General features: G+C 40.9%; 1 protein-coding gene across 1 annotated transcript; it reads left to right on the forward strand.

Annotated features, from left to right (window-relative positions):
• Positions 1–913: 913 nt before the first annotated feature.
• On the forward strand, positions 914–12,316 carry pcyox1l (prenylcysteine oxidase 1 like). The gene is made up of 7 exons (XM_033635895.2): positions 914–1,285; positions 3,201–3,407; positions 4,085–4,259; positions 5,221–5,432; positions 5,810–5,950; positions 7,895–8,306; positions 10,121–12,316. Exons 1-7 carry the CDS (start codon positions 1,177–1,179, stop codon positions 10,368–10,370), a joined length of 1,506 nt encoding a protein of 501 aa, XP_033491786.1. The 5' UTR covers positions 914–1,176; the 3' UTR covers positions 10,371–12,316.
• Positions 12,317–12,533: the final 217 nt, after the last annotated feature.

Here is a 12,533-nt window from a genome sequence, read left to right on the forward strand (position 1 = left end):
CCATGGCCAAGCAAAGTTCAAAATGTTTAAACATGAGCTACTCTCTCTCTCTCAAGCTAGAAACTAGAGAAGTAAGTCTCAAATGTAATGCTCTCAACTATAAAGTCTGGAGCTGCTCCATAGACAATGAATGGGAGACTGATTTTGTAGAGCCACAGAATGTTTGCTTTCTTCTTTTATACCCAAATGAGCTTAATTCTATTGTGTTCTCAGTACTGAAACTGAAAATGTACCCATACACTCAGAACACTGGGGGGCCCTCAGTGTCATCTAGATCATCTCTCCATTCACTGTCTGAAGCAGCTCCAGACTTTATACCCTATGACATCACAGACTTGAGTTTTAGTATCTTCGTTTTTGGATTTGGGAGAGAGTTGTTCATGTTTACTTATATTTTTAAACTATCTTAGACCATAGGAATAACATTTATGAATTGTGAAAATGAATGCTCTTCATGGCCTGGCCCCAGATTAGGTTTCAGACCGTTTAATCCCTTATGAACCTTTGCATAGATGGAGATCCTCAGGCAGAGGTTCTTTGGTTGTTCCAGAGTCCAGACATACGACTAAAGGGGACAGAGCTTTTGCAATCAGGGCCCAGAGGCTGTGGAGCAACTTGCATGAGGATATAAGGCTGTCTGAGTTACTATCTTTATTAAAGTCTCCTAATTATCTGAAATTATTGCAATCTTACTGATTTAAATTCTCATTTATTATCTTGATTTTAGTTTGGGCATTTAATCTGATCTTTTACTTTGGTGACATTTAAGTTTGTTTCATTCTGCTTGTGTTTTAAATGTTTAGAGTTACTGTAAAGCACTTTGTAACTGTGACTGTGCTGCTGAGGCGGCTGTGATTGGTCGAAACAAGCCAGTCCGTCAGGTCACGTGATGTTTCCGGACGTGGATGTGAGCGGCCGTTGATTGGAGAATTCATCTGCATCGTCATGAAATTAATGAAGCCCTCTTTTGTGCAGTATTACCAACACATTTAAAACGCAGCCTTGTTCATTTACAGCGACAGAGTCTATAGACGTGTACGTTTCCTCATTTTAAACACTACGTCACCGTCCGTGTAAAGGATAGAGACAGAGAGGAGCAGCCGTTGACCTGATGTGTTAACCGTCGCCGCATCCGCCTCCTCCTCTCCTCCCGGTTGTCTCAGCTCAGGTGCCGCTATGGTCGGCTCTCTTCGCCCGCTGCTCGTCGTCCTGCTGTCAGCCTGGTCGGCTGTCGGAGAGCCGGCGGGGTCCGCTCATGTCGACGGAGCTCCGCCTTCTAAAATAGGCAAGAAAATGAGTTAGCATCATAGCTAGCCGTTAATTTAAGCTAATGCTAGCCCGCATTCAAGCTAGCATCACTGAGCGACAGTAACATATAGTGGTCAAGCTAGCTCCTGTGTTGTGTTTGAATGAGCAGAGGTTATTGAATATACATGCATGTTGTATCTGCAGGTAGCTGACACTTGTAAGATAAGTTGTATGTAATATGTATTATTCCCATTGATTACACTTTACAAGGGATCCAATGATGTCACAATTATTTACAGATAGCATCCATTATAGGAAAAAAATAGGCCCTGTCAGTCCAATGCCCCCTCCTGTTTTCTTTCATCTTCACACAAGCCTGTTTTCACCTGTCACACCTGTGTCCACCTGTGCCCAGCTCACCTCTTGGTTTGCATGGTCACTACATGCACATATTGCAAGTACTTTTAGTTTTTTTTTTGCTGAACCATAATTTTGACAAAGGCACAAGATTGTTTGTTTCGCATCTTAAAGTCAGGTCAAGTGTTATAGTAACCAATTGGCATCAACTTTAAAGGTAAGGTTAAAAATAAAATGTGTTAGAACATGTTATTATCCTGTCCAGCCAACTGTCTGCATATCTAATAGGCAAGGCAACTTTGTTTTATACAGCACATTTCATACACCGGAGCAATTCAAAGTGCTTTGCAGAACAATAAATTATTAAGGCTAAAGATTTACAATAAAAGAGTGAATAGAAAAAAGATAGAAAAGGTCAAATTAATCATTAAATGAATTACAGTTTAAAAAAAATCACCATTAAAAACAGCAAAAGTGCAGACAAGAGGTACAAATATAAAAAGATTATTTTAAAAAGATTTAAAATTCAGTTGAAAATAATTTTGCAGTTATAACAGGGTGGAGTAGGCAGAGTAAAAAAATACTGTTTATAGCTTTGACTTATAAGTGGTCAGAGTCGGGGGCTTGTCCAACATCTTCCAGGTTTGTGCTGCGTGATAGCCAAACGCTCCTTCACTCTGTTTTGTTCTGACTCTCGGGACGGTCAGTGGCCGGTCCCAAATGTCCTCAGGGTTGTAGAAGGTTCATATGTCACAAGCATGTCAGAGATATATTAGGGTGCTGATCCACAGAGTGATTTATACACAAGCAGCAATATTTTGAAATCAGTTCTCTGAGTGACAGGTGACCAGTGTAGGGATATTAGGACTGGAGTAATGTGGTTATATTTCCTAGTTTTTGTCAGGATTCTAGATATTATAAGATATTACATGTACAATGATATACCACATAAAGGCATAAATCTAATATTCAAGATTGGCCTTCAATAGATTATGAATTTCCTTTTGATTTATTAATTGACAAATTAATTCAGCATTAATTGGGATGTGACCAGTAGTGAAATAATTCCAAAGGGCAAAGTATTGAGTTGATCAATCACAGTCTAATGCCTGCACCAATGAAGTTAGCTTAATGAGGAGATTCCCAAAATTTTGTTTTGGATCATATTAAGGGTACTGTTAACTAATGTTTCCTGCGATGGAAATTTCCATAGGGAAAAAAATACTCCCAAGAACCAGCTGCTCTGCCTACTTCCTATTGCAACTTTATCCCAGAGCTCCATGATCAAAGACACCATTGTTTCTCATGTACACTCCTCTGTCCAGCTCTAGACATGATGACTGACAACTAAAAGCTACAAAAACAGGAAACAATTATTACCTTTTAATCACTCAATTCTGATGCCTTTATTACTTTATTTTCATTTCTTTGATTTCTTCTACTAAGGCCATAATTTTAAACACCCAGATGCCACACAATGATAATATAAAAGCAGTATGATTAATGGTCTTTAGTTTTATAACGCATTTTAATCCCAAGTCACGCTCTGTTTTCACATTCCTCTCTGTTGTCGGCTTTGATCCTTTGTGTTCCAGCGGTGGTAGGGGCGGGGATAGGAGGCAGCGCCACGGCCCATTTCCTGCGGCAGCACTTTGGCCCTGAGGTCCAGGTGGACGTGTTTGAGAAGGGGGAGGTTGGAGGCCGTCTCGCCACTGTAACCGTCAATCACAACAACTATGAGTCTGGAGGTTCCATCATTCACTCCCTCAACCTCCACATGCAGGAGTTTGTCAAGCAGCTCGGTTAGTTTACACACAAAAACACATGACACATGAGGCCTTAAAAGGCTGACAGGACAAAAAGTGTTTGTGATTGTGTGGCATTAATTAGGTCACTGTTATTTTTAATAAAAAAGATGCATTGTTGCACATTAAATTGTCAAAAGTGAGTTAAAACAAGAGCTTGGCTTCAAAAACAGCAACAGAGATGACTCCCAGTGAAAACCAGCAAACATCTGTTCAGGGTTACAAGATAAGAAAATGGTTTCCGGGTGGTAATGAGGTATAATATGGAGATTATGTGTAACAGTGATGAATATAAGTACAGTATGTAGCTTGATCAGATTCATGTTGTGCCTCCAGTAGATGTAAGCTGAGCAGGAAGAGTGATCATCAGTTAAGGAGGGTCGATGGTTTGAGTTTAATAAGCAGTGCCACATGTGTGGGTCTGTAACTGAAGGACAAATCATTGTTGCTCTGCACTCAGTATTTAGTGCCCTAGCAAAGTAATCAAATAATGTGACTAGTTACATCTTGTTATGCTGCATTTTAGGTAGATATTAAAGTTGAGAAAGCTTCAGAGAAAAATAAGTATATCAATGTCAAATCAAAATGAGAAATATTTACATTTTTATTGATAAAAGTTTCTGTCTATTATTTCATTTTATTATACTTGTGTCGTCCTGTGTCCGCCCCTCAAGGTTTAAAGTATCGCCGCAGCGTGGCAGGGAAGACGGCAGTGTTTAATGGTGAAGAGGTGATTCTTGAGGAGACAGACTGGTACCTGCTGGACCTGTTTCGGCTGTGGTGGCGCTATGGCATCAGCTTCATACGCCTGCAGATGTGGGTGGAGGAAATTATGGAGAAATTCATGAGGTGAGATAGAAATATTAATGACCTGTTTGCTTGACAGGATGTCGCTGTGGTGCAGCTGATTCCTGAGTTATTATACTCCTGTAGGTGTGTGGAGGAGTCCCACTTTAGTTTGCATGTGCCTTCACCTCTTAAAAATTATGCATAATTTCTCCCACCTTTTCTTGGATCCAAGATAACATGGATCTGGTCTGAGAGTATCTAAGTATTCTTTACCTTTTAACGATGCCAAACAAAATTTGCATTAATGATCCTGCAAAGTCATTTACAGTTTAAATCCTCCTCTTGCCACCATTGTTTTCACTCACAGAGTGAATGATAGAAACAATTACTGCAGTTATAGAATGAAAGCAAGACACTGCCTCACAGTGTGGCACTGCGTAAAGCTTATGAGCTATTTATTATTTGGCCTGCAGTCATAATCACTCGCTCAAAACCTCGACTTAGTGTGACTTTCTGAGCTTGACGTCTGTATGAATACTTACAATAATCCGCCTATCATTCAAATAATACAGTATAAAACAGCAGAATTGATTTCTTCCATCACAGTCGGTCATGTTTCAGATCTCAGTTTGTACACATGTGACTGTCAAATATGGTCAAGACATCAAACCTTTTGCTGGAAATCATCTTATTTTGACTCAGTTTCTGCTTGAAACGTGAGCCAGGCTTAGATTTGCATTTGATCCCTCCACCATCACTGTTCACTGACCTTTATTTCCTCCCTCAGGAAATGATTTATCTCCTGAATCACTTTGTCTTTCTTGCTCTTCTCTCTAAAGCAACAACTGTGAGCTTGTATATCCCTCCATTTGTCTCTGTTGTTTTTGTTCTGCACCCATTGCTGAGAAATGTGTGATAATCTCAACTGTCAGATTGGAATTAGGAAATCTGTCTACTAATTTGGTAACTACTGTTATTGATAAGTAGCCATTTGTTGTGTGTGTTTGCATGTGTAATACAGGATCTACAAGTACCAGGCCCACGGCTACGCCTTTAGCTCAGTGGAGGAATTGCTGGACTCTCTTGGAGGGAGTGGCTTCATCAACATGACCCGCAGACCTCTCTCTGATTCGCTGCTGGAGCTGGGTGTGTCGCAGCGTTTCATCGACGAGGTCATCGAGCCCGTCATGAGGGTCAACTATGGACAGAACGTCAGCATCCCCGCCTTTGTAGGTCAGATGAGTGTGAAGACATGGGGAGTGGAAGAAGAGGAGGGGTGAGGGGAGGGGGTTATGAGCAGGGAAGAGACAGGGAGGAGAGTGGGAGGAGGAAGGCTGCGGTGCTGAAATTAGGGCCAGTTATGAGCTGAACATCTACATCCCAACTGATGTAGGTCAGGAGAGAGGAAGGGAAGGAAAAGAAAAGAAACAGAGGAGATTAGGAAGGAAGGAGCAGGTAGTCGAGAATAGAAGAGAGGGAAGCAAGGTGAGAGGAGGGGGTGGCCTGTGGGAGCGAGAGAACAGGGAAATGTGTGGGCAGCTGATAATTGGTTTATAGCACTTGGCACTGTCTGTTGCGAATGAACGTGTGTGTCTGTGTGTGTGTTACAGGCGCTGTGTCTTTAGCTGGGGCCCAGAACAACCTGTGGGCGGTGGAAGGAGGCAACAAGCTGGTGTGTTCTGGCCTGCTGAAGATGGCCAACGCTAACCTACTGCAAGCAAAAGTCAACTCCATCTCACCCGTCTACTCAGGTACTTTAACCCCGATGTTGGCTGAATGGGATCATGTCGAGTGACTAATTCATTCTAATTCATTTTACAAGGATGTTTCATTAAGAGACAATGATTATACAGCAGTCTATGGGGGGTGGAAGTAACAAAAATTAATTGAGGAAAATGCGAGTGAAATGAAAAATAGAGCGGTAAAATGGGTGTGAAATGCAATATAGAGTGATGAATTATCAAGTGATTTGATTAATTTGTCTACCATTCATCATTCACAGCGCCCAACGTTTACAGCAATAAGTTTTATCGCTTCCCTCCCTCCCTCCCTCCCTCCGACTCTCCCTCCCTAAAACATGCCCACTGACTAACTGATCAGGTTTTTTGGCTCTCAAAGGGAAACTTTTCCGATTTTCAACCAGCTCTGTGTCACTGCAGTGTGTGCAGATAAACAGTGTTTGGCTTCCCTCCTTGTTGCCAACACCCAGTGTTCCCCTCATATGTGCCGACGTTGGTCCGTTGATGAGCAGGGCCTCCGGTGGGCTCCGACCGGGGCCCTGGACGTCCGCCAGCTAGATCAGTTAGTCAGTGGACTTGTTTGTTTTTTTTCTTTGTTGACATTTGGGAGGGAGGTAACTAAATTATTGTTGTGAATGGTAAATGACAGCTGGGTTTTGTGAATGATGAATGATAGAAAAAATAATCAAATGAGTTGATGATTTGTCATTTTATCTGTCATTACACATCCATTTTTACCCCTCTGTTTTTCAACTCATACAATTCATCACTTTCCTTAAATGGAACAATTGTGAATGATGAATGATGAAAGTAAAACAGGGGAAATTATGAAACATGACTCTGTTTTCCTCATACCACAACTGTTTTAATAAAATCGGCTTTAAGTTAATGAAATCATTTGTTAACTTTCCACTCTATTTTTCATTTGACAGCAGTTTATACATACATCATTAGAAAGAGGCACTACTGGGGCCCGACACAGGAATGGAAGGAAAGAAAGACTGTAATAATCTGACTTTTATAGCAACTGAATACCTGATTGTGAAAGTTAACCTCACTATATACTTACTGTAGAAATTAAACACAAATGATAGCACTGAAAAAATTTTATGCCTCCCTGCTGCCGATAGCTGTGTCCGGAGGCTTTAATTTTTCCAGTTGTCTCACCGTCCATCCACCGCCTGTCTGTCCGTCCCTCCCATTCTCGAGATATCTCAAGACCACCTTGTGAGAGTTTCTTTAAACTGGACTCAAGAATAAACTGATTAGAATTTGGTGGTCAAAGGTCACTGTGGGCTAAAAAGACGTGCTTTGTCCACAACTCAAGAATTCATTTGCTAACTATAAGAAAATTTTACACAAATGTCTAATAGGATGACACGATGAAGTCAAAGGCCTCCTTCACTGTGACATCATAATGTTCTGCAAAAACACTTTTCTGGCCATTCCTCAGCGTCATAGGTTAGGCCCAGAAGGCAAGACATTTGGTCAGATACTGAATTGTTGACACTAATCTTGGGAGTCCACCTTGAAACTGTGCAGCAACATTTGAAGCATTGTCAGCTGTCATGGCGACATATGAGTCTGGACAGACATGGATGTGAACGGTAACAGCAACTGGATCGCAGAAGCATAAAACCGCATGGTGGTAATTCTAGTTTATTTGAAAACCATCTGCAGTATCTGAATTTATGTGGCTTACATCCCCTCTTTGAAATTTCCAGAGATAATTTCAAAGACAAAAACCTTTTGTTCTGTCATAGAAATGCATATTTATCATTGCAGTGTGTCAACACTTCCCTGTTGGCACGGACATCTCGAGACATGAGGAATGTGCTGGATGTATCTGGATTATATCTGCCAGTAGTTACCAGTGGACAGATGTGAATTAATTAGTATGTGGATCATGTAGTCTTGATGTAGTGTTGACAGTGACTTTGTGTATTTTCCTGACAGGAGAGGCGCCACAGTACCAGCTCAGCTTTACCACAGCATCAGAGGAGGGATCAGAGCTGTATGACATTGTTGTGTTGGCAACGCCACTCCAGGCCAGTGTCAGGTCCGGAGTCCACTTCCAAGGTTTCACCCCTCCCTTCGAGGAGCTCCCCGGCAGCTATCACAGCACCGTAGCAACCATCGTCCATGGTTACCTCAACACCACTTTCTTTGGTTTCCCGGACCCTCGCCTGTTCCCCTTCGCCAGCATCTTGACAACTGAGACACCTGATCTGTTTTTCAACAGTGTGGCAAGTGTTTGTCCCGTCAATATCTCAACGGGTTTCCGGCGTAAGCAGCCGCAAGAGGCCGGAGTCTATAAAGTGTTCTCGCCACAACCTCTGGACAAGACTCAGCTCAAGACACTTTTCAGGTCAGCCACTTTCTAAGTAATCATGGTATTTACTAGGGCTTTCTCTAAATTAGAGGATTATCTTCTCAATTGTTTATTTCATCCATAAAATAGTGAAAAATGACCTCCGTAATTCCCTAAAGAACAAAGTGACATGTTTAAATTTTTTTTTTTTTGGTTTTATCCAACCAACTGTCCAAACCCCAAAGCGTATTCACTACTATAGCAGACAAAAAACCCCAGAAAATGTTCCAATTCGAGAAGCTGCAGCAAGTTAATTTTTGGTGTTTTTGTTTAGAAAATGACTCAAGCTACCTAATTAATTAATTAATTAATTATCAAAATTATGCTGATTAATTTACTGCCAGTTGTGTAATCAGTTAACCAAAGAAATTCTGTTTCAGCTACACTCTGCTATTTTTGTGAGATAAGACAGTAAAATGATGCACACATGCAGCTCTGTGAGGCTGTTCCTTGGCACAGCAGTGCCCTGCAGTAGAGTCTGATAGCAGCCATGGCGAGTAAATCATTGGTTTGCACAGGACAGGAACACCCAGTGCCTGCTGACTTCCTTGTTTTTTCCCAGTAACTTTCCTGACTCCTGTTTTGTCCTGTTTGTGAAATCAGTAGTTTGCATTTGGTTATCATGTTAACTCACTTTTTGTGAAATTCTTAAATTGACTTTTTTATTTTTTCCTTTGTATTATGTCAACACAAGTTATTTGTACCAACTCAATCTTAACAAAGCCAACTTCTAGGAAGCAATTCAACATCCTTTGATGCTAATAATTTAATGCTGGTATTGAAACGTTTAGAGCCACCTTGCTCGCTAACTTGCAGGCTGTATCCCCCAGGAGGGTGATTCATTTCATCAGTAGATAATGTAATGCTGCTTGAACAGTACCAATATTTTTGTTGAAATTTTCAGCCTGGCTTTCTCTTAATGCAGGGCCAGCCGTCATGCATCATAAAATTTGGAATATGTGTGCTTGAACTGTCACCATGAGGGTCCATGTGAGCGGATGCCTTTAAATAATCGTACAGTCATAACAGTGGGTGTCCTCGCCTATGTAAACAAATGATCTATTTCAGTGTCCCTGTTGTGAGCAATATGAACACCCTACTGTGGCTGCAGTCACGTTCTTTGAGCTAAATGTCAATGTCAACATGCTACATGCTGAAGATTAGAAAAAAATGATGTAATGGTGTTTTCCATAATATCTACTTATTGATATTTGCTAATTGGTGGTTTCATCCAAAAATTAAGCTGCAGGGAGCTTTTCTTTGCAGGGAAACCAGAAAACCAAGCAACTGTGGAAACCTCTACTAGTATTTAATTCAGTAGTAAGGGACTGTTAGGAGACACTGTTTTATTGAGTTGCTGGTGGTGTGAACGAACACCACTTGATAGGAATACCAGTCTAAAGTCACTGGTGTGATGCATATTGATAGTGAATATTTTAACCAGTTTTTCTTCAGTATCGGTACACTGGTACCAGCTGCACTTTCTTGCTCTTTCTTATTGTTAATGTTTACTACAGTCATTCTACAGTTCTCTGCTGCTAACCAAGAATTGAAATGTTCATGCTATAGCCTAGTTACATTTATCTTTATCTAAAAAAAATTAATTTTATGCCCTCAATGTCAGTTTTCCACATGGTATTGAAAATAGTATAGAATATTGATATTTTTCATGGTATGTGACCAATGGTCATGTTTACCATGTTCACCAGTTTGGTTTAGTGTGTTAGCATGCTAGCACAAAATTAGCACAAAACACAAAGTATGGTTGAGGCTGATGAACTTTCCTTCTTTACTGTGCCTCTCAATTTTAGGTCATACTACTCCGTGCAGGTGACAGAATGGCAGGCCTACCCTTGTTATGGCAGCAGCCAGGCACTGCCGCCTGTAGAGCTCCACCCCAATCTCTACTACCTCAATGGCATCGAGTTGGCTGGCAGCGCCATGGAGATGAGCTCGGTGGCGGCCAAGAACATTGCCCTGCTGGCATACCACCGCTGGAACAGACAGACGGACATGGTGGACCAGAAAGATCTGATGCACAGGATCAAGACTGAACTATGACCTGTTCGACTGAAAGCCTCATAGCATAACAAAGTTGATGTGCCGGAAAATGTCTGTATTAAGGTACGAAAATTTACAGTGTGACTTGTGAGAAGTCTCCAGTGGCGAGGTTTATTAAGAGACACATCAAAGTAATTTATTACTTAATACATACATACACAAATAAGGGATAAATATGTGGAACACAGTCTCACTCTGCCTTATAAATAAACTTACAGAACATACAGAAAAACAAGTATCAAAGTCAAATCAAGTCTAAAACAAATCAAAACTTAATCACGACTGCTGTCCAAAGGCCAGTTAGCTGATCCCTTCGTCTTCTCTGCCAGATATTGCAGATATTTGAGACACTTTTCAGTATTGGTCAGGAATTGATTGCTAATGCTAATTAGTGGTTTCATCCAAAAATTCAGCTGCAGGCAGCTTTTCTTTGCCAAGAAACAAGGACACCAAGCAACCGCGGAAAACACCGGCTACTATTTATTTCAGTAGGAAGTTAACGGACTGTCAGGAGACAGTGTTTTATTGAGTTGCTGCTGGTGTGAATGAACACCAGTTTATACAAGTACCAGTCTAAGGTCACTGGTGCTGCTCTGTGTAAATAAATGACCCTGTGTCCAAGGCGAGAAAACACTCATAGAATCAAGATTGAGAGCATGAATGAGACGCTTTTTTTTTTTTTTTTTTTTTTTTAAACGGCTGCTTTTTGTCTGCGCTGTAACAGCTGTGCGATATGAGACGGATCACTGATTTAACCACTGTTAGGCACATAAACCAGCCCTCCATCACATAATCAGAAACAACTGCAGCACTGCTTTTACCGTCTATACATTTAAGGGCTTTTAATGGACTTGCTGTTTCCCAAACTGCACCAAGGAGATCTAATTAAAGTAATCTCAGTAGGATTTTTGTAAATTAATAAAATCATTATTCAGTGACTCATGGCTGTGGCCACTGGTGCTTTGCTCTATTGCCCCCTTTCATCAGACTATTTCATTATCTCCCCTTCCTGCTGCTTTTGTTGCATAATCCAGCGGAAAGAATTTTTTTTTCGGGGAACAGAGCCAACGAGCTTTCACTGGACCAAAGCAGAGGACAGATCTGCAGAGCTGCTGCTGCTGCTGCTGCTGCTGCTGGTGATGATGACACTTTCCTCCCCTTTTCTGTCAAGCCCTAAAGCTTTATTGAGATCCTGCATTTTTAATAAGCGCTGTAATCTTGGAGAAACACACATGACGATAGAGCTGGACATTCACTTCCAGAAATGGCCAGTGCTGAAAAGATATTGTGCTCTGATAAGAGAACACTGAGACTTTGAGAAATGCCTTGTTTAATTTATTTCTAATGTCTTAATTTATAACAGTTAAATTGGACTGAAGTGGATACTTGGATTCAGAAAATCTTAATTTAACTGTTGTCAGCTGAAAACCTTTAAATCTAAGGGGCTTCAGTTGATGGATAATGTGATTGTGTCATGTGATGAGAAAACACTGTAACCCTTTAATCTGCTGGGATTGGCATCAGAATGTACGGCCGTCGATCTCAAATGAAGACTGTTTATCTTAATTTTAAGTCAAGGTTTTCACTCTGCAGCAGCTTCTGTACATAGAGCAGATGTTTGTAGCAATAGTACCTTTATGATGCGCTGTAAAACAAATGCACAATGCAAACACACAAAAAGCATTATGGAATCATCTGGTGGACTGACAACAATCACAACTCAAGGTCTGCTTACGAGCTTATTGCAGAGCTTTTAACAGCGTTACAGAGGCACACTGAGCAAACGATAAAGCAAGTAGGGAGACCTTGAGTTAAGATTTTTGTCACACAACAGACTCCGTGTGACTGTTCACATCTAACCACAGCTGCTCTATGAACTCTGCTAAGTATGGCATGTATCACTATATTTCATCTGACTGTTGATCAAATAAAAGTATTGGACGGTTTGCCATGTTTTTTTTTTTTGTCTTTAAAAATGCACTAAAAACTCCCCAGCTATGGCATTCAGGTTTTATTTCCTGTCAGTTAATAAGTGAATAGAAGGAAACAGACTTGTTGAATAACGGCCTCTGAGCACTGAACAAAAACTCCTTTCTTGCTTGAAGTTTAATGTTCCTCTACTGAAATGGGAAGAAAAGAGAAAGTTAAGAAGCCATGTGTCAC

The sequence above is a fragment of the Epinephelus lanceolatus genome, chromosome 11 (assembly GCF_041903045.1).
Source record: "Epinephelus lanceolatus isolate andai-2023 chromosome 11, ASM4190304v1, whole genome shotgun sequence".
In the NCBI taxonomy this organism is placed as follows: Eukaryota; Metazoa; Chordata; class Actinopteri; order Perciformes; family Serranidae; genus Epinephelus; species Epinephelus lanceolatus.

Coding starts and splice junctions, on each gene's coding strand:
- pcyox1l (XM_033635895.2), top strand. CDS start 1,177: ATGGTCGGCTCTCTTCGCCCGCTGCTCGTCGTCCTGCTGTCAGCCTGG. Junction 1,286..3,200: donor AGCTCCGCCTTCTAAAATAG/GCAAGAAAATGA, acceptor TTTGTGTTCCAG/CGGTGGTAGGGGCGGGGATA. Junction 4,260..5,220: donor ATTATGGAGAAATTCATGAG/GTGAGATAGAAA, acceptor TGTGTAATACAG/GATCTACAAGTACCAGGCCC.